The sequence below is a fragment of the Oratosquilla oratoria genome, chromosome 10, assembly GCF_046742065.1.
Source record: "Oratosquilla oratoria isolate Oo_2021 chromosome 10, ASM4674206v1, whole genome shotgun sequence".
Lineage (NCBI taxonomy): Eukaryota > Metazoa > Arthropoda > Malacostraca > Stomatopoda > Squillidae > Oratosquilla > Oratosquilla oratoria.
The window spans coordinates 26,892,994-26,915,696 of record NC_134786.1 but is presented as its reverse complement, the minus strand read 5'-3'; the positions used below and the strand labels follow the sequence as shown (position 1 = coordinate 26,915,696).

Below are 22,703 nucleotides of genomic sequence, written 5' to 3'. Positions count from 1 at the left end.
GTTCAAATCAGATGACCTAAATCTCCCCTCAGAGATACCAGATGCCCAGGAAACATTCTTCTCAAAACATTGAGTGAATTTTGGGCTGTGTGAGCTATAGCCCCATCCTGTTGGAACCACATGTCCCCCAATCCATGATCTTCAACAGTGTTTTCCATTCTGGGCTGCAGAAAATTTTGCAAAATTGAAACACAATGTGTGGAATTCACAGTCATGGTCATTCCTTCCTCCTCAAAGAAGTACAGGTCTATCACGCCAAATTGTGATGTGACACGGCTGCACACCACACTGTTAGTTTAGGGCAATGTAGTGGTGCTTCCTGGATTATTCAAGTGTTATTTTCAGCCCAGTAGTGGAAATTTTGCTAATTCACAGCCCCACTGAGGTGAAAATGTGCCTTGTCATTACTGAAGAAAGCTGCCTCAGGAGCAATATGTGCAAGCATTCTCTCACACAGATTTTGGTGGCATAGTCTGCTTGGTTCAATTCTTGAGTCATCATTATTTTGTAGGGATGGAAATTCAAATCCATATGCAGAATCCTCCTGAAACTGTGGTTGGAGATTCCTCTGGCAGCTTAGAAGAGCTGGATGGTGAACAGGAGGAATCTGTCATTTTTGGAGAGAGAGGATTCAGAGGGATAGATATCAGAGGGTCTGGCATGCAGCAATGTATTGTCTTTCAGTTTGTTGATGGAGCAGTGATGTGATTATGGATATGCCTCTGGAGGCTGGTGGTTGTGGAGGAAGAGAGTATTTGTGTAGTATAGGCATTTGGGAGTTGTTTTGATGTTTCTTGGCATGTGTGGGTGTTCTGCTATGTAGTGGATGTGCTATGTTTGTGGAGGCTGTAGGAAGTGATTGTGTGCCTCTCATGTCAAGGTGACCCTTAACCCCTTCAATACGGGCCAAAATCTCGCGGGCAGCATTAGCTGCCAGATGTGCGATGTTGTGTCATAATACTCGCATTATAAAAAATAAGGTCACTGCTGTATTAATTGTTTTCTCTTTCACCCGTGAATTTTGATAACCATAGAAAATATGATGAAGCCAGTTTACAGAGTATGGGGGTCACGCAGGTACAACTACAATAAATATAATCAAGACGACATCGGCATCCTCGCGTACCCACTTGCTCCTCACGACGCCTACGTAGGCGTCACAGTATGGAAGGGGTTAACTTTGAGAACTTTTGTTTCATGATGTAAATGGTCTGTAGGCATTATATTTGTGCAGCCTGTAATTGTCTTTAGGGCTTTGTTTTGTTTCATTTGAAGGATGTTGTAGTGTGTCATAGTGAGATTACGGGCCCATATAAGGCTCACATAATTCATCACTGAGCATATGCATTGTTTGTATACTGCAGTATTAATTCCTTTGTGTAGTCCAAATGTTTTTCCAGCTATTGATTTTAACACAATAAGTCTAGGTGTGCATTTAGTCCTTATGTGTGTGATGTGTTGTTTTAATCTTGGTTGTATGTGTGTATTTACCTAGTTGTATTTTGTGGGAGGAGAGCTATGCTCGTAGTGACCCGCTGTTGTATCTTTCTGCATCCAGTTTTTTCTTAAAGTCATGTATAGTTTTAGCACTCACTGTTTCCTCTTTCAGTTTGTTCCAGATATCTATCATTCTGTGTGGAAAGCTATTCTTTTTCAGATCTCTTCTGTAACTGTCTTTCTTAAGTTTCATCTCGTGTCCTCTTGTTTTCTTCTGTCCCATTTTAGTAGGTCATCCCTATCAAGAATTTCCATCCCTTTCATAATTCTGTAAATGTTTATCAAATCACCTCTTTCTCTTCTTAGTTCCAGGGTTGGTAAATTTAATTTATCCAATCTTTGTTTGTATGTCAAATTGCAAAGTGTTGGTGCCATCTTTGTCGTTACTCTTTGATTTATATATATATGTATATATATATATATATACTAGATGTCCATAGTGACGCTATGTATTCCAATTTTGGTCTTATCAGTGTAACTAGTATTTTCTTTACCATTTCTTTATTCATGTCGTCAAAGGCCACTTTCATTGATCTTAATAAGTTAAAAGCTTCTCCAACTAATTTGTTGACATGTTTGTTTGGTGTCATGTCATTTGAAATAATTACTCCTAGGTCCCTTTCCGAGTTTACTTTTTAACTTCCTTTGTACCAATTTTATATTGACCCAAGTTTCTATTTTTGCTTTTTCCAAACTCCATTATACTACATTTCTTAATGTTGAAGTTCACTTAACCCTTTTGACTCCATTTCCATGCTTTGTCCAGGTCTTCTTGAAGAGATTTGCAGTCTTCCTCTGTATTTACTCTCTTTAATAGTTTTGCATCATCTGCAAACAAGTTCATATAACATTACACGCCTTCATCCATGTCATTTATATAAATGGCAAACATTGTCAGAGCCAATACAGAGCCTTGGGGGACTGCTTATCATATCTTTCCAATTTGAGTTTTTGCCTCTAATGTCACCTTAATTTTCTTCCATTCAAGAAATCTTTCATCCATTCCAATAACTTGCCTTGTATTCCACCTATTATTTAAATTTTTCTTGGTAGCTTTTTGTGTGGTACTTTGTCAAAAGCCTTTTGTAAGTCCAAGAAAGCACAATCTGCCAATCCATCTTTCTTGTATTATTTGTATTAATCTTGAGTAAAAGCATATTAAGTTTGTAGTACATGATCTTCCGCTTCTAAAACCAAATTGTTTAGGGTTTAATATATTGTTCTCTTCCAAGTGTTTAATCCATTTATTTTTAATAACTTTTTCATATAGTTTTGCTATTGTGCTTGTAAGGGTTACCAGTCTATAGTTTGTTGGATTTTCTTTGTCTCCTTTGTATATTGGAACAATATTTGCATTTTTCCAATCCTGTGGTACTCTTCCTTCTTTGAGTGAGAAGTCAATTATCTTGTGTATTTTGTCTGTTAGTTCATCTATCCATTCTTTCAATATCCAGTTCACAATTCCATTGGGCCCATATGACTTTCTGACATCAAAGTTTTTTATTTGGTTCCTTATTTCTTTCTGTGTCACCGTTATTTCTTTCATTTCGGGGGATCTTTCTGTCCTTCATCCCAAATTTGTGAGTTTTCAATTGTAAATACAAAACTAAAATGCCTGGTCATAACTTCAGCCATTTCTACATCTTCTATATACAGTGATCCCTTGTTTATTGCGGTAGATTGGTTCCAAGACCAGCCGCGATAATTGAGTTTCCGCGAAGTAGGGACACCATATTTACAGTATTTATTTAACGTGCATTTGGACTTTTAAAACCCCTGTACTGTTAACAACCCACCCATTACAGTGCTTTATTAATAACAAGGACAACTGTTAAGCAATAATACTTACAATTAAAAGAAATAAAGATTGTTACTGTACACAACACAAAAGAAGTTGAAGTAAAATTTGAATGATGAGGGTGATGAATTTGCTGTCCAGTAGAAATGATGATGATGAGGCTGATGATGACTTCTACGGTGCAGCTGGTGACTGTATTTTACATCTCTTCAGATGGCAGTGCCCTTTCCTGGGACACCTCTTCCACTTCTTCTGAAGGTGCAACCGTAGTAGTAGGAGCAGGAACTTGCTCTTTTTTGTGAGGCTGCAAAAATATTGTGATAGAAAGTTGCTACTGCTGCTTTTTCCATTCAAGGAGTGTCTTGTAGGTGATTCATGACTTTGTCGACCTGTTGCAAAATTGCACAGAAGAAACCATATCATTGTCCCATTCCTGTGACCCCTCTCTCAATTCTTTAGCCAGGTTGCAGAACTTGGTCAGCCATTCCAAAATCAAGCCAGTTTGGTCGACAACTTCTTCCATTTCTTGCTGTGTTTCTTCTTCTTTTTCACTGGCCAACTTTGTCAAGTCTTCGAGGTCTGTGTCAGTTAGCGGCTGGGAGTGGCAGTCTAATAATTTGTCAGTGTCTCCTGTGGTCATGTCTGCTAAGCTGTCACCTCCAATGATCACAGCAAGTGATCACTTCCATACGGATGATAGTTTTATTACGAACCATAACCACTCTCTTTGCCAACTTATTAAAGGTGATGGCAGCCGTCTTCCTAATGTTAGCCTTGTCCTTCTTAATGTAGTGAACGGTGGATTCGTTCACGCTAAAATGGCGGGCTACGGCAGCAAAAGTTCTCCCTTCCTTCAACATATCCAGAAGTTTCACCTTCTCAGCAATCTTCATCATTCTTCATTTGCATTTAGGCTCAGTACCAGCCTTGGAAGAAGCAGCATGCTTGGGAGCCATTGCAGGGGATAAAAGCACAAAGTTCAGTGCAAAGAAACAAAACAAAAAAATTGCACAGCACAGAGTAAAATAGTATAGTAAACTGCTCAGCGAGAAAGCTTGAAGCGAAATGGCCGCAAGAGAGAGACAAGGGAAGATGCTGTGGATCTGAGCATCGGTCAAAGCACCAGTCACAGGCCAGACTACTAAATAGAAAGCTGTGATTCATGGTCTCTCTCCATTGCACCAACCACAGTCCATCTTGCAATGCACCTCATCACCAAGATGGTACACTTTGTGTTTTCTCAACAACAGGATATGTGGTTACTGTATGCACATCGCATTCTAGATTTTTTGTCATGTGAGTTACAATCTCAAATACCCCTGTATATGTTTTTTTACTATTTTACACTTGTTTTGTTGTTCCTAGACTAGGAAATAATATTATTAATATTTTGATGAATTTGATGAAAATTTTTAGGTGTTCATATATTGCAATTTTTCTAGAATTTTCCAGAAACTCCGTGATATATTTTCCATATATATATTTTAAAAATCTGAAGTCGTGAATCCGCAATAGTTGAACCATGAAGTAGCGAGGGATCACTGTATTCTTTATTTCTTCCCATAGTTTCACTATTTCGTGTTTGTCTTTTAGTTTGTCATTCACATATCTGTAAAATAGTTTAGGTTGTTCTTTGCATTTATCTATTATATCTTTTTCATAGTTTCTTTATCCTCCCTGCATATATCTACATATTCTCCATATTCATTTCTCAGTTTGATGTATGTTTGCTTTTTTGTCTTTTTCCATCTTTTCCAGGCTTTGTCTCTTCTATAGCATCACTACACTTTTTGTCATACCAACACTTTATGTAAATCATTTTTTGTTTCTCCTTAGGTACATATTTATCTGTTCCCTCCTTGTATTTTTCTTTAAATATATTCCATTTCTCCATCTTTGTTTCTTCATTTGAAAAATTTTCCCAGTTGGTGTTTTGAACATTTTTTCTAAGATTTACAAAGTCTAATTTGTTGTACATTAATCTTCTTTCTCTATGTTTCTCATTTCTTCTCACATAATTTTGTACTTTAAGTTTGAAATCTATTAGTATGTGGTCACTCTTCCCAATGGGACCTTTCGCAGTCAGGCTCGTAGATTCCTATTAGTGCTAGAATTTTCAATTGTCTCGGATTTCACGAGGCAAAGGGGTGACTAAGCTGATTTGGAAACCAATGTTAAAAAAAAAAATGACATAAATGGCTGCATAAGTGTATTCAAAATTAAAAACATGACTCTTAATATTATAATCTTTACTTACTGGTGTGTGATAAGGCTTTGTTAATTTAATTATAAGATAAAACTAAAAATAGGTAATTATTTTTACTGAAGTAAATATGAGCAGTAAAAATAAGAGGATGTTGATTTCGGTTTGTGCATTTTATCTGAGTGTTGAAAAATAATGGATATCACTGTCACGTCCTGTATATGAAGATAATCAGTGAGATAACAGTGGTGGCAGACGTACGAGGTGAGCGACGTTTGTGTAAACAATAGCCTCTTAGATCTGCTGGGAGCTATTTTCAAACAAATATAACTAATTTTACATGTGCCGTGGCAGACCACGTCAGATTCAAGAAAAAGTAAGAGAAAGACAAACCGTAATCGTACCGGAAAAATTAAGTCTTCGATGCAAAATTATATTTTCTATACATTACATGGATTTGCCTATTGCTAGGTGCATTCAAATTAAAGTATATATCAGTATACATCCATTGAAGTCAGTAGAAAATGACAAATTGCTTGGCTTGATACAATTATAGGCTCTTTTACGAATATCATCTGTAATTATAAATAGAGGCTCAAACAATGCTATATGCCATTTGCAATCATGAAATTAATTGACTTAGATTTCAGACACAATATACAACAATACACCTCTGTAAGCTTATAAAACTTGCCCAAAAAAATATTTATTTTCCAGCAAGAATTACAAAATCTGGCAGTGTCTGGTATCAAATCGCCCACTGCGAAAGGTCCTATTGGTGTCTTGTAATTCATTTTGTCCACAATTTCAGGCTCAGAAGTGAATATCAAATCTAGTCCTCATGGTTCTTCATTGTTTCTATATCTGGTATTTTCCTTGACCCATGTATGTATCTGTGTATCCTTTGACTTTGTGCCCAAAATGCTCACAAAATGTGTATGTTCCATTCCAACCGCACTAGAGATAGTTGTCACTGAAGTGACACCTGGCATATTGTAACTTTACAATTCTACAGTACTTACATGCCAAAGGACCTTTCCATACCATAAATCAGTTGGCTGAGTCAAAGCACACATCCCCTTGATACATGTGAAAACCCATTCAATGCACCCCCCAACTCAGCACCTCATGAATGAAGGGTCATCCCTGTTCCCTGCTACATTGTTTGGGTTGAAAGCAGTAGAGTGGGATGCAGCACTTCCACAGAATGGCCAAATAGCCAGAGTTGGTTTACCCAAACCACTTCAGTCCCACACTAACACAGTGTTGACTTAGGCACAAAGTTTACTCGCAGAGAGATCTATGGAAGGGTGTGAGGACCACCAGCTGCTGTGAGGCTATGGATTCCTAGTCAATGAAACTTGAGGCAACAGTTGACCAACTGATTGATATATGATGACATGGATCACTGGCACCATGCATTTGAATTGTAACAAGCAAGGAGTATCACTATGAAGTGAAAGAAACTGTCCCTCATTAATACAACATGGGCAACATTGTAGAAGCCAGTATTTCCTTATTATTATGGCTTCTCTGCTCACTGTTTTCACAAGTTGAAGAAACTACCATGTTTCATCGATTCATATTGCCCTTGTAGTACTTTACCACAGGTGCTAATAGGTTCATAGTTCCCAGAAATAAGCTTGAAATGCTGTCAGATTATTATTTTGCTTTTATAATCAAGTATATAAAGTGTAAAAGGAGAACACCCACTTTTTTCTCTCTCTCTCTTCTTCTTTCTTTCCACACAAACATCAACATAACCACATCATCCAGATGCTGAAGTGAAAGGAAGTGCTGCATTGAGTGCATCTATCTAGTGGTTTTGTCACTGACAACAAAAGAAACCAGTTGTTATTGTGCGGGATGGGTGAACTATGGTACTCGTATGACTGGTAAAAGTTTTTCCAGTTTTTCCAGTTCTTAAAATAAGTATAGATTTCGGCAAAATGGAGAAAGATAAAGAAGAAAGAATAACAAATTAACCTGCAAAAAGAGGATTAGACGTAAGTATAGTGGAAAGTCCTAGAGGTGTCATCCCCAAACCCCCTTGTGTAATTGATACTCCAAGGAAAAACCAAAGGTGGGAAAGTAACTTTTTCTCGGGGTTTCAAAGAAACCCAGGTGAAATAGGAAAAAAACTTAGATATAGATAGAGAAATTAGATATAGTAATGCATTAAGAAATTGTGAAATAAATGACTTAATGGAAGAAATTATAGATTTAAAATTGGACTACTGAGCTGTACATAGAGAATTGATTACTTTGCGTAAGAGTAATGAGCAAACGATCAAAGAACTAAGTGACCTAAAGAGTGAAATTGAAATCCTAAAAAGAGAAAGCGAGAGAATGAAAAATGAAGACAAAAATAATAATGATGAACTGAAAAAGAGGTCAAAGAGCAATTACAAGTAGTGACCGGAAAGGTGGAAGAGTCAATCAAAGAAACAGACCTCGTTGAAGTAAAAAATCTATGGAAATAAGAACAGGAAAATAAAAAAATATGTTTTAGAGAAATAGTACAAAAGCAGATGGAGGAAAACACAAAAGAAACAGTTATGAAAGTAATTAAAGAAAAGGAAAATTGGGTGAGAGATACAGTTGACAAAGGTAAGTGCATTGTGGTCCATGGTATCCAGGAAAAACACGATATGTATAGATACCAGAGAGAAAAGGAGGAGAAGGAAATAGCTAAGGAGATTCTGAAAGAAATACAGGATGAAGGGCAAAATTTCGATAAAGAAATCGACGAAATCCATAGGATAGGCAAATATTCAAAAGAAAAAACATAAACCTCTGAAAATAAAACTAAGAACCCAAATGATAGCCAAGGAGGTATTATTGAAAGCCGTTAAACTGGCAAACAGCAAGAAATTCAAACATATATGGATACAAAAGGAAATGAGTGTAGACAAAGAGAAAGACAAAGCTCTCAGAATTGAAGCCAATGATAGAAATGAGAAGATAACAGAGACGGAAAAAAATGAGTTTTTTGGAGAGTGCTGGACTTAAGACTGAAAAAATGGTACTTCAAAAAAATGGAAACTTAAACCAAAATAGAAAAGAAAATAAGAAACTAAAACTGGCATACACAAATATTGATGGCATGATCTCTGGAATCAATGAACTAAATGACTATCTAGAAACAGAAAAACCTGACATCATGGGAATAGTAGAGACAAAATTGAAAGGACCTCTATCAACAAGCATATTAGGACATGGTCTATACAACCACTGGGGGAAAAATAGAACAGAAAAGCAGGGAGGAGGTGTCATGATATTGGCCAGAAAGGGTCTAAATGTGACAAAGACAATTGAAGGCCAAGGCAATGTAGAATTAATTATGATTAAAATTGCAAACAAAAAGATGAAAAGCAGAAATACACATGTGTGGTCGGACAGTGAACATCCTAGATTATTGGAAGACACTATGATTGTACTAAACGAGTTATTGAAAGAGGGAAACAGTAATCATGGGCAATTTTAATGCAAAAGACATCATCTGGGAAGAAATTATAGTTAAATGGGGAAATGAACTTTGGAGCAACATTCTACTGGATATGACCATCGAATACACCCTAACACAATAGGTTAAGGAAAAAACTTTGTATAGAAACAATGAGGAACCATCAAAACTAGACTTGATATTAACTTCTGAACCAGATATTGTGAACAAAATGGAGTATAAAACACCAATTGGAAAGAATGCATATACTACTGGTAATAGAGTTTGAATTAAAAGAACAGAACAATGTAGACAGGAATGACAAACACAGAGAAGGAAGATTAATGTACAACAAAATGGATTTTGTTAAACTAAGAAAAAAAAATCCAAAACACAAACTGGGGAAAATTCTCTAAAGAGGAAGCAAAGATGGAAGACAAATGGAACATATTCAAATAAAAGTACAAGGAAGGAATTAACAAATATTTACCAAAAAAGAAACAAAAAGAGATTTACATAAGATGTTGGTTTAACAAAAGGTGTAGTGAGGCTAGAGACAGGAGAGGCAAAGCCTGGAAAAAATGGAAAAAAATAAAAAAAAATCCAAATGCCAAATATATATAAGACTTAGGAACGAATATGTGAATATATGCAGGAAAGAAAAAAGAAATTATGAAAAAGATATTATAGACAAATGTAAGGACCAACCTAAACTCTTTTACAGATATATAAATGAAAAACTAAAGGATAAACATGAAATAGTGAAATTGCATGAAGGAGATAAAGAATATATAGATGACACAGAGATGGCAGAAGTTATGATCAGACATTTTAGATCTGTTTTTACAATCGAGAGCTCACAATCTTGGGAAGATGGACAACAAGAAAGATCACCCATGATGAAAGAAATAAAGGTAACACAAAAAGAAATAAGAGACCAGATAAAAAACCTAGATGTCAGGAAATCGCATGGACCAGATGGAATCGCAAATTGGATACTGAAAGAGTGTATAGATGAACTGACAGATAAACTATACAAGATAATTGACTTCTCACTCAAAGAGGGAAAGGTGCCGCAAGATTGGAAAGATGCAAACATAGTACCAATATATAAAGGAGGAAATAGGGAAGATCCTACAAACTTCAGACTGGTATCCCTTACAAGAACAGTAGCAAAAATATGTGAAAAGGTCATCAGAAACAAATGGGCCAAACGCTTGGAAGAAAATAAAATAATAAACCCCAAACAATTTGGCTTTAGAAGTGGAAGATCATGCGCTACAAACATAATCTGCTTTTACTCAAGATTAATTGAAATAATACAAGAAAGATGGCTGGGCATATTGCATCTTTTGGATTTGCTGAAGGCATTCGACAAAGTACCACATGAAAAATTAATAAGAAAAATTGAAATAATAGGAGGAATACAAAGTAAACTGCTGGAATGGATGAAGGATTTCTTAAGTGGGAGAAAAATGAGAGTAGTACATAGAGACAAAAATTTGAACTGGGAAGATATGAAAAGTGGCATCCCACAAGGCTCTGTACTGGCTCCTTTAATGTTTGCCATATATATAAATGATATGGATGAGGGAGTAAACTGTTATATGAACTTCTTTGCTGACGATGCCAAATTACTCAAGAGAGTAAGAACAGAAGAAGATTGCATATCGCTACAAGAAGACCTAGACAAAATATGGGAATGGAGTCAGAAAAGTGAGATGAATTTCAACATTAAAAAATGTAGCATAATGGAATTTGGAAAAAGTAAAAATAGAGTATTGGGACAGTACAAAATTGGAAACAAAGAAGTCAAAAAAGTCGATTCAGAAAGGGACCTGGGAGTAATCATCTCAAGTGACTTGACACCTGATAAACATGTCAATAAATTATTTGGAGAGGTCAGTGAAAGTGGCCTTCGACTACATAGATGAGGAGATGGTTAAAAAAATATGCTGCAACACTATGGGCACCTAGCACAAAGAAGAACATAAGAAATTTAGAAAAAATACAAAGAGCAGCGACAAAGATGGCTCCTACACTGACAAACCTGACATATGAACAATGATTGAAAAAATTACATCTGTCATCACTGGAACAGAGAAGAGAAAGAGATGTTGACCATTTTCAGAATTATGAAAGGGATGGAAATTCTTGACAGAGACGACTTATTAAAGTGGGACAGAAGAGAAACAAGAGGACACAAAAAGAAACTTAAGAAAGACCACTACAGAAGAGACTTGAAAAAGAATAGCTTCCCACATAGAGTGATTGATGTGTGGAACAAACTGAACAGAGAAACAGTGAATGCCAAAACTATACACGATTTTAAGAATAAACTGGATTTGGAGGGATATGAAAACAGGTCACTACAAGCATAGCTCACACCCCGTAAAATGCAACTAGGTAAATAAATACAAAGCAAGGTGGTTGATCCATTTCTAGCCACTTCACTTTGCTAGCTAATGGCTGCTTTGGATAAAAGAATAATTATAATGAATGAAAATAAAAGTGAATAATGTCAGAGCTTTTCATCAGGGCTTTTTGCAGTGTAAACTTTGAAATATGTTGCTTAGTTATTTTTATGTTCAACTTTATATGGTATCAATATGTAATCATTTTCTACCCTAGGTTTCTTGTCTGTTTAGACTTGTTTTTATGGCTTCAATGTCCACTGCTGGTTCTGGCCTTGGTACAAAATGTTTCAATAGCCCAGAATTTTGTACTATTGCAAACACCTAAAATTGATCCATGATATTTTGTTTTTTGGATATTTGATCTGTCTATATAAAATTATTCCCATGTAATTAAGTTTATTGACTATAAACAATTGTATGAATCCAACATCACCAACAAATTGTATATTAACGCATTTCTAATACATCATAGATCTGGTTCAGGTGTCTGCAGTAGTATATACCATCATACTGAAGGCTTTCAAGACTACCTACACTACTCACTTTAATTTCACTTTTTCTTTCACCAGCATTCCATACCTACCAGTCCACATCATTACTTGAGTTTGCCTGATATTTTACCCTCCCTTACATTGCACCAGCAAGCAAGGCTGCACTGACCTTATGTGAGGCATTCCTTATATACCACCTATCATTAAAAGTTGCATTTGCATAGATTACTATCACTTTTGTAAGTAGTGAATTCATCAAATATATTACAATGCAGTTTGACACCCCATGTTATTACTTTATTGTGGGGAACCACTTGCACGTGCTTTGCTATAGTCCTGCTTGTGGATCAAGTATGAAAGAACCTATCTCAATTTCTTTGTGATTAATTCTCAGTTACACCATGCCAATTTAATGTCATCTTTTTGTACTCAATTCTTGCCCTACTGTAACCTGCAAGTAATTTCCTTTTGGTGTTTGCCTTTTAGAAGTATTCACCCTTTGACATATCACACCATGTAGCCCTTTTGCATTGATGGTTTGGCTTGCACGTTCATATATAGGGAAAATGAGGGCAGCAAGGGCAACAGCATGGGCAAACAGGTGGTGCGCAGGATGGGCAGCAGCCTCAAGCACATCGGCAAGCAGATGGTCCTGCGACCAAACGTCGTGGTTGGCCACGAAGAACCAGCTGGTTTTGACCATGTTGACCATGCTGATGATATCTCCCTATTGCTGGTTAGTGGTATCTAATACCTGGAAGTACGTAAAGTTTCTGTTAAATGTGAAAGTGTGGTAAAAGATGTTTTTATAGTACAGTATCAGTGTGAAAGATTACTATGAGATAATTTGCAAGTCTCACAACCCAGAATATTTGTATGATAAACATCAGGTGATAGGCTTTGTTACATACAACAAAGTCAGTTGGAGACACTGCCAGCTAGTATACATGCATAGGATGTTTGTGGTTAATTGTTTGAATTTCAGATTCTTATGGATGTTTCATAGTACTTAGAGGAAATAAGATTGTTTGGAATGGAAGTGGGAAAGGGGCAGGTGTGTGATGTCATCAAGGTTTTGCACATACAAAGATTATGCAACACCACCCCCACACACACTCACCATCATCAAGAGGGGTTGACTCTCAATATCTAGAGAGAGCCCAAGATTTGTATTGATATTGACAGTTTTTCATTCTTCTCCTTCTCCTCCTCCTCCTCTACTCCACCATTTTGGTGGTAAATTTTCAGTTTTGAAGGGATAAAAGTGGTATACAATACACACGAATCATGCAACATTGTCTAATCAGGTAATGGCAGTTTGGATGTGGGAGGGCACAATACAGACAACCAAACATTTTTTTCATGGGAATCAGTGGGAGGGACTGAGGACCATTCCTAGCTGCTGTGGGGCTGCGAGTGCCCAGTCAGTTAAACCCAAAGCAACAATTATTATTTGTTAAGGAAATTATTAGAAAGTTAAGGATGATGGAAAAAAGAGAAAAATGTGAATGTGGTAGTGGTTATATAAATTGTAGAATTGTTGAACAAAGGAGAAGCACTAGGGATAGTCAATATATTCTGAGAGATGGGAATCTGAAGATTTCACTGGGTATCTTTATGTTAATAAAGGGAAGAATTTGACACACAAAAATCTTTAAGATTAGGGAAATTTGATCAGTAAAAGACTTGGTGTGTTAGATTTTTCTATCTATTTACAAGTGTATATCAACAGACTTATTCCCCCTTATTAGTGAGGTAGCCAGCCAAGGCATGCACCTACCCCCACCTATCCCACTTTTACCTATCACCCATTTCCTTATTATCTTAGCTCCTTGTATCTTAAGACACAGACATGGATAAAACAACCTGGTGGCAGCCAGAACATAAGGTTTACATTAGGCAATTTCATGTCCATTACTGCCTGTCATCCCTATCCATATAATTGATAATATAAATAAACACGTCTATACCTAAAGATGAAAGATGCATAAGCTCCTCCATGTCATATTTGGATTATCTGTGTTTTCATTTGTAATTATGATTAAGTTATTATTTGCTTGGAAGAAATCTTATTCTAAAGTTTGGGTTTGGCCTTTAGTTTAGGCAGTAGTGTTTTTGTTTCTTTTTTATTATTTTTTCAGCTTGAATATTTTTATATGCATGATTATATAATGTTGTAGCAGTGATTTGACTTTGCAGAGCTTTTAAATTTTACCCACTGTGCATGGTTTTCAGTGTGTCATTTAACAATATCATTTGCTTCCCTAGACTTAATGTGGTGATTTTTATGTTGTTTATTTTAGTTTATAAAAAAAATTATGAAACATTTCATGCATCATATATGCATAGTACTGTGCTAGGGCTGTGTGATGTTACCATGTGCTAGGCAGTGGTTTAGAATTAGTGAGTGAGATTAGGACATAAAAAGTGATCCAGATATTATTTGGGGATCCCAACCCACTTCTGGTGGATTCTGAGGGGAAACTGAGGCAGTTTGCAACTGGGTTATGAAAGGTATGTGACAGAAGAAAGTTATGAGTAAATGTGGATAAAATAAGGTTATGAGATGTACAAGAAATGATGACAGTGGCAAACTTAATGAAAGTGTGAAGTGTGAGAGGCCTGAGAAAGTAGAGTGTAACATTAGGAGCTTGGTGAACCCCAATTTTTTAATCATTTGATGACCCCCTTCTTCATCCTCCTAGAATAATTGAAAGTTAAGCTGATGAGAAGAACACCCCATTGGGTTGTGTCATCTTTTCATGAATCCATTTTTATCTTTTGCACTCATTACTGCTTGACAGACCTTCCACATATATCTGAAGCCCCCCTTCATCAAATCCATCAGTGAAACTTGAGACCACATCTAACACTCACATTCAATCTGCCACCTTCATTCCTTGTATATCTCATTGCTTTACTTTTGCTTACATTCATTTGTAACTTTCGTATCTCTTACACTCTTCCAAACGCAATCACCTCTTGCTTCAGTTCCTTCTCAGAATCAGCTGCAAGTGTTCTTTCATCTGCAAATAACAACTAGTTTATTTGCCATGTCCTTCCAATCTCACCCATCACTTCCAAACCTGCGTAGCACTCCCATCTTCACCAAATGCCTGCCAGTATTGTTTCTGTTGTTGCTTGTATGCTATACCTTTATACTGTGCTGTCTTTCTTTTACTGACTTTTTTTTTTTTTTTTCTCATGACACATGATTTACTTAGACTGAAGATGGCAGCAGTTTATCTGAAGGAATTGGTGGGGGGCTAGAAGGCCTTACAACAAGTTTTCGTGATCTGACTGCCTGGCGGGTAAGCATTCCACATGTGGAACAACGTGTTGATGTGACAGGCAAAGCGTATTATGCTTTCATTGTGGACGTCACTAGAATTGATGTAACTGGAGGTAAGTGCGAATTTTTTACTTTTTTCAACATTTTAGTTGTTACTCACTTTACTACAATGTGGATAAGCATGAAAATTGGTAGCAGGGACATAATCGACCTGCCTTCCATCTTCTATGATGCACCAGCTGGTACTTGCCATTGGAGATGGTGGTGATATTTTTGTCCTCTCCCATACGGTGCTGAGGAAAAATGAAGAGATGTAGAGTAGGAGGTGGGAAAGGAGATTGAAGTACACATATATACCAAAGGCTCTTTCCCCCTAACAAGGGAGGTAGCCAAAAAACAAATGCATAAAATCCTCTCCCACCCATTCCATCTCCACATACTCCACTCCCATTCACCCTACTCCCTCCCTCCCATCTTGACTCCTCCTGGATGATGGGTCATCCCTGCATCTTGCCTACTGCCCTGGGTCAGAAGCAGTGTCATAAGACACAACACATCTACAGCAAGGCCGCTTCATTAAATTGGTGACCCCCCTCTCTGACTCCCCATGCAGAAAAAGAAAAGATGGGGAGATCCCTTCAGGCTGCATCAAATTATTTTTTCACACATACTCCCTCACCCCTCCTTTTTTTAGACATTCTTCTTGACACCCATCCAACTCAGATGCCTTACCTGCTCTCATCATCTTAACAACTGCCTTCACCTCATCTTTCCATATTTCTCCTCCATTTTCCTCACTCATCACTGTCATTTTCTTAGTGCTACCCACTGCAACTACCTTTCCCTCCCTATCCTCCTTCACATTTAGCAACTCCCTAAAATACTCTGCCCATCTTCCTCTTCTTGCCATCTCTTCCATTATCATCTCTCCATCTGTACCTCTTACCTTTTCTTCTCTACTTGATTCAATTCCTCTTCCTCTCCCAATTTTTTTCCAAAACACCTTTTTATTACTTTCAAAATTTTCTGTTATACCCTTACCCCATTTCACATGTGCTCTCCTCTTTGCCTCTTTTATCTTATGCTTTACTTCTCTTTTCTTTGTACCTCTCATATGATTCTCTAGTCCTGTTTTGTAACCAATTTGTGAATGCTCGCTTCTTCTCTTGTACAATCTTCTTTGCTTCCTCATCCCACCACTCATTACCCTTCCTTCTATTTCCTCCCATCCTCCTTGTTCCATGCACTATCTTTACACACCTTGTGACTCCCTCCTTAAACCATCCCTCTTCTTCCTCCACTCCTTGTTCGACTCTATCTTTCACTCCCTCCCACTCCTCTCTGAACTTCTTATTGTACTCCTTTTCTTTCTCATCTAAGTAGTTTACTTTAAGCACCTCCCTACATTCTGTCCTTTTCCTCTTTCTCCATCTGTCCTCCACTCTCAACTTACCTTCCACCAAAAAATGATCTGATATTCCCCCATTCTCTCCCCATAGAACAAGTGCATCCTTAACTCTTCCTGCTAATCTCCTGGTTGTCACTATATAGTCCATTAATACCCTATCTACCACCCTTCCATCCACCACCCTCTCCCATGTGTATTTGTGCTTGAATTTCTCTATAAACACTGTATTTGCTATCATTAATTCTTTAGACACATCTCCACCATCAACTCTCCACTATAATTGAAGTATGATTGAAGGAGATTGAAGTAAGGTAGTAAAAAGTATGGATGATAGAATATAAAAATTACAGCATCCATCTATGAGTGGAAATCAATCTCTATTCAAATTAGACTAACGAGTGACTGGTCCATTGGGGTGTCACTGGTCCTTAAGGTATGTTACCTAATGGAGATCTCAGCAACTGCGCCTCAGCTACAGGGACTGCTGCTGCTTCTTCCCTGGCCATGTTGCCTCCAGTGAAGTGGTATATGATAATACCAGCTCGTAGTGGGGCCATGTGTTTCTATAGGATGATGTGGGAAATGAGTCTTCAATTTCTTGTAGAAAGCCATCCAGCCATCTTATGAATACTTCCACTGTGCAGGATGTGGTGTCTTCAAGTAGTTGGGGAGACTATTGAAGAGCTTGGGGACCACTCTGGTGAAGGAATTTGCTTGGAGAGATATGGTGCTCCTTGTGCTGCTGACAATTCCTTCATTATAGCAAGATCTCCCTGTGGTCCTTTCTTGGCCAAGTGTCACTCCAATGTTGGGGACATGACCATCCAGCATTTTCCACATGTAAATGATCAGGTACTGCTCTCTGCAACTTTGAAATGAATAGAGTTTGAGGTGCTTGAGTCAGTCCCATTAGGGCATGCCTTTCACACAATCTTGCTGATGAAGGTTCTTTGGACTACTTTCAAGTTTCTCTATCTCCCCTATACTGTTTGGGTTCCACAGTTGGCATCATTATTCAAGTTTTGGTAGCACTAGGGTTTTCCACAGTGTAATCATGCAATCTTCATCTCTTGATGTGAATGTTTTGAGGATCCGACCTGATAATTTCCTAGTGCTGTCAACAATGTTGTCAATGTGTGTGGTAAACTTGCCATCTCAACTCAACATTACTCCTAGATCTCTAACATTTGCTGTGTTCATGATCTCTCCATGAGCTGTGGTGTAGGGTTGGATGTTGTTTGTGAGGCCTTTGCCATATCTGATCAGTTCAAATTTTGTTTCATTGAATTTTATGTTGTTGTCAATGGCCCTGATGTGCATGTTTTCAAGGTCCTTCTGGAGGAGGTTGGTATCTTCAATCCCTCTTATTTCTTTGGTGGCTCTGGTGTCAATTGTGAATGAGGATATGTTGGAGTGGTTAACTGTGCAGTCAATGTCACTGATGAGTACTAGGAACAGGAAAGGGCCCAGCACAGAGCCCTGTGGGGCGCCACTTATCACTGAAGACAGTTCCAAGGTTGTTCCATTGATGGCTACACATTGCTGTCTGTCATGGAGGAGGCTATGCAACCATTGACCCAACTTCCCTGTTAAACCCCAAAGCCTTCAGCTTATGTAGTAGGATGCTATGGTCCCCTTTCTAGCTTTTCCATTGTGTATTCCTGGTGAGCTAGCAGCTGGGATAGGCAGGATTGTCCTTTCAGGAAACTGTGTTATCCATCATTGAAGAGTCCTTTCTTCTCAAAAAAGTCAACTAGGTGTTCTAACACTATAGCTTTGAATATTTTTGAGATGAATGATGTTAAGTTGACAGGTCTATAGTTTTTGGCTTCTCCTCTGTTGTCCCCCTTGTGTATGGGTGTTATTAGTCCTTGTTTCATAATATCTGGGACCATGCCTTCATCAAGGGATTGTCTTTATATTCTGTGTAGTATGTGCAGCCATGGAATGCACTTTCTGAATGGGGAGGGAGTGGTTGTCATGGTGCCACTTCAGCATAGGATGCTGGTGGAACATTGAAGAGTCCTTTCTTCTCAAAAAAAGTTAGCTAGGTGTTCTAACACTATAGCTTCAAATGTCTTTTGAGATGAATGATATTAAGTTGACAGGTCTATAGTTTTTGGCTTCTCCTTTGTTGACCCCCTTGTGTATAGGTGTTATTAGTCCTTGTTTCATAATATCTGGGACCATGCCTTCATCTAGGAATTGTCTCCATATTCTGTGTAGTATGGGCAGCTGTGGAGTGCACTTTCTGAATGGGGGGGGGGGGGTGTCATGGTGCCACTTCAGTGTAGAATGCTGGTGGGACAAAGGGTCCACATGGCATCAAGCCAAGTAGTCACCCAAGTAGTAAATACTAGTGTGGCATCTTAGCATGGTGTCCCAGCCACCCAGGTACAATCCATGCAGTTCCTCTAACAGTCAGTTAAGCCAGACATCAGTGCCATAGATGCCAGAGGAAGGCTGCAGCAAAGAGACTAGGAGGAAGAAATATGAGAAGCAACTGGAGAGTGTTACTTTTTTGAAGGTTGGAATATTTGAAGTATTGCTAATTTTTTTACTTTAATTTCTCCAGGAACAAAAAAGAGTGTTTTGTTTTAAAATGTTATTTTCACAACAAAATTATAACAAAAGCACTCCGGTAACTAGAGCAATTAAGTATTTTATTTTAATGAAAGTTAACAATTAAAAGACAAGAAAATTATCACATGAGACAGAACAACCCTAAAATTACTAACATTTAGTTTATGCATAATGTGGATAAACAAGGTGAAGGAAAACAGATAAACAAGGTCACTCACTAGAATAAATTGGTAAAAGCCCATATGATACACCAATTTAAAATCCCAAAAGGTGAACCTAAAATCCTATAAAAAAATAAATAATGATAAAAAAAACCCACCAGACATAGGATATATTTCCTATAAAAACCACTTGTGTCTTTTAAAACCCTAGGTTGTTACTAGATACCTTGTGGGAAAAAGTCTCTGCAAAAGGGAGACGGATGGCCGGCTACCAACTTGAATGAGATGAGGAAGAATGAGTGCTCAAGAGTGGTTGAGCCTCTCTAAAATACTTGCAATTGACCTGACAGGTCAATGGAGCCAAAGAATTCAACAAAAGGAAATTTTTCCTATTCCACTCTGGATAACAGCAAACAGCATAACCACTTACATAACCTTAAATTACACACACCTGACTATTATGTATATAATCCAAAAACCTTAATACTAACACAAAGAAAATAAAAGAAAGACAACAAGATAGTTAACTGGCAACTCGACATGCGCAATGTATAGGTCCAACCAGCTGGTGTTGAAAACCGTTACCATATATCTAAACTTAAATACAATACAGAAATTGGAGTACATCGCAGTGCACTGACATATTGTATCTGTGTTACAAGTTGTAATAGATAAAGCTGGTCACATTACATCAAAGAGAAAAGTAAAGTAATAAGAAAAGAAACATAACCAAAAAATACAACTTGATAATTTACACACGCTACCCTCACGGCATACTATGACCTGAGGGCAGGACACCAAAACACTCGCTGTGATCTGACATGTTGACTTTATGGGTGTGACACTGGTATACACAGCTGATAGATAAGGGTGGGGGGGTAAAACTACGTCCTGGTAGACCACTAACAGCCAACACAAGAAAGGAAAAAAAAAAACAAAAAAAAAAACATAAACATTGGCTATGTAACAGCCCTCCCCACCAAGAGAAAAAAAATTGTAGGAGCATAGCTCTTTACTTTCTTTTTTTCCTGCAGAAATCAATACAAAACCTCTGGCTACCATCTGGCTAAGGCAAAAGGAAAAATGGGTGAACAATACTCTCTCATACCTGATGAATGAGACCTATTTGCAACAAGACATCAAACTCCTGTAACAAGGATGCTTTATGAGGGTGCACTCTATGCAAAAGCTCCACCAAGATGACATCACTAACACCAAAGTTGTTAAGCTACTGAGATGGTGAGCCCCTCAGTCTGTCTTCAAACCCCCTTAGGGGAAACTTATCCCACACAGCGAACAGCTCTTTTTCCGCTCTACGTTCAGGTGCCCCAGTTCCGACTCCAGCGGGGCAGCAGTGTTCTCAGACCAGACACTCAACAGAAAAAGTCTGCAGGGGGCCATCCTCGATCTCTACCTTGTCCTCGGCTTGCTTGGCCAGGCCTGTGAGGCAAACAGGAGCCCCCTTAACACTCCTCAGAGACCCTCTCGTGTTAACCTTTTGACAAGTGATATGACACAGCCACTGTCTGCAGCCCTATCTGGTGTAGTGATCACATAATTGGCCACCCCCACCATTTAAATACTCGATACAGACCTAAAGCGTTCCCTTTAAAAGACAAAAGGACCAATACTAAGTTGCCTTCTTGTCAAACTTGTGCATGTGCACAGGACTGAGACTTGTCCAGGTGCTCTGCATCAATTTTCCATCACTAAATTAAATTTTCTAATATCCCCTATCCATTCTAACAAGAATAAACTCTCTAGGCCTCTAATACAATGGCCTCTGCTTAACCAGACAAATCCCTTTATAAAAACATAGTAATTATCATCACACAATCAACTTAAAAATAGCTGCATATTTGCACAAAACAGACTCAGTCATCTGGCAGCTTCTTTACACTATGCCCACTTCTCAAAGTCATCAATACCATCACCAAAAAATGAGAAGTACCGTCCACCTGCACACAGAATGGTTCCTCAAACTGTCTGAAATTGTCACTTCGAAGGGTCCTGTCAGGAGGTCCCACAATGTCCAGCTGTATGGCAGAAAATGGTTCTGGTTTCTCCCATTGGTTGGGAGCCCTGCTACTTGATCCTCATCCTTCCAATTACCTGGCCAAAAGAGGGCCTCTCAAAGGTCTTATGGATGCATGGGTGGATCTTGTGGCAAGTAGAAGGGACAACCAGCTGTTCCACAGTTGCCGAAGGCACATCATCCTTGGAAAAAGCAGATGGCATCCGCCGTCAGGACAGCACACTGTCACGTAGATGAAAGGCAGGTGTCTGTCTCTCCTCCCCCTTATGGACACCTGAGTGGCCCCTCGTGTTCACTCCTTCTACCTCTACCTTCCACATCTCTTTTCCTAATCTTTCTTCACTCATTCTTTCTATGTGTCCAAATCCCAATACTCTTTCATCAACCCTATCTCCCAACTCCCTTTCCAACCCCATTCTCCTCCTCACCTCCTTATTTTTCACTTTATCCAGCCTAGTAACCCTTATCATACTTCTCAGGCACCTCATCTCAAACATATTCAAACTCCTCTCTTCCTCTCTTATGTTCCATGTTTCTGCCCCATACAGTGCTGTCAGCACAATCACTCCTTCATGCAATCTCCTCTTAGCATCTATTCCCAAATGTCTATTTCTCATTACACTTTTTAATCCCCCAAGGCATTTACTTGCTTCTCTCAATCTACATTCTACTTCCACCTCCACTCCTCCCTTTCCCACTACATTTACACCCAATTATCCAAAGTTATCCACTTTCTCCTCTCCTCTCTCTCTCCCTTAATACTCACAGTTTGCTGCCACTTTTTCCCCTTGTACATCTCATCACCTTACTTTTACCCACATTTATCTTCAACTTCCTCCTTTCACACACCTTCCCAAACTCTGTCACTAACTTCCTTATCCCCTCTGATCCTGCCACAAGTACAGTTTCATCATCAAACAACAACTGGCTTATCTCCCACTTTTCTCCATTTTCTTTACCCATCTCCAATCCCCAACCCATTACCCTTGCATTTATCTTTGGCACCACCCCATCCATGTATAAACCACCCACTCCTCCCATTTCCCATTGTAACACAGGCTCTACTACTCTTGTAAAAACTCTTGACTCCTCTTAACAGCCTTCCTTCTATCCAATATATTTGCAATACCTCCCACAGTGCCCTCCTGTCTACCCTTTCCTAAGCTTTTCCCAAATCCATAAAGGACCAAAAAATATCCTTACCTTTTCCTAAAGCTTTCTCATATATCTGTCTTACCACAAAAATCTGATCCACACAACTCCTACCTTCCTAAACCCACACTATTCATCAATTACTCCCTCTGTTTCTCTCCTAATCCTCACAATCAGGACCCTCCCATAAACCTTTCCAACTACACTCAACAAATTGATCC

The 22,703-nt window shown here is 38.3% G+C and overlaps 1 protein-coding gene across 9 annotated transcripts in view; it reads left to right on the top strand.

Moving 5' to 3' along the window:
* LOC143029172 (sorting nexin-14-like) overlaps positions 1–22,703 on the top strand; it is a 184,921-nt gene that overhangs the window by 120,128 nt on the left and 42,090 nt on the right. For 7 of the 9 annotated variants that reach the window (XM_076191673.1, XM_076191678.1, XM_076191676.1 and 4 more), the window contains 2 exons: positions 12,413–12,587; positions 15,076–15,256. In XM_076191673.1, the coding sequence (XP_076047788.1) occupies positions 12,413–12,587; positions 15,076–15,256 (356 nt within the window). The remainder of the gene's footprint in view (positions 1–12,412; positions 12,588–15,075; positions 15,257–22,703) is intronic. The other 2 variants (XM_076191679.1, XM_076191677.1) reach the window with 1 other exon arrangement.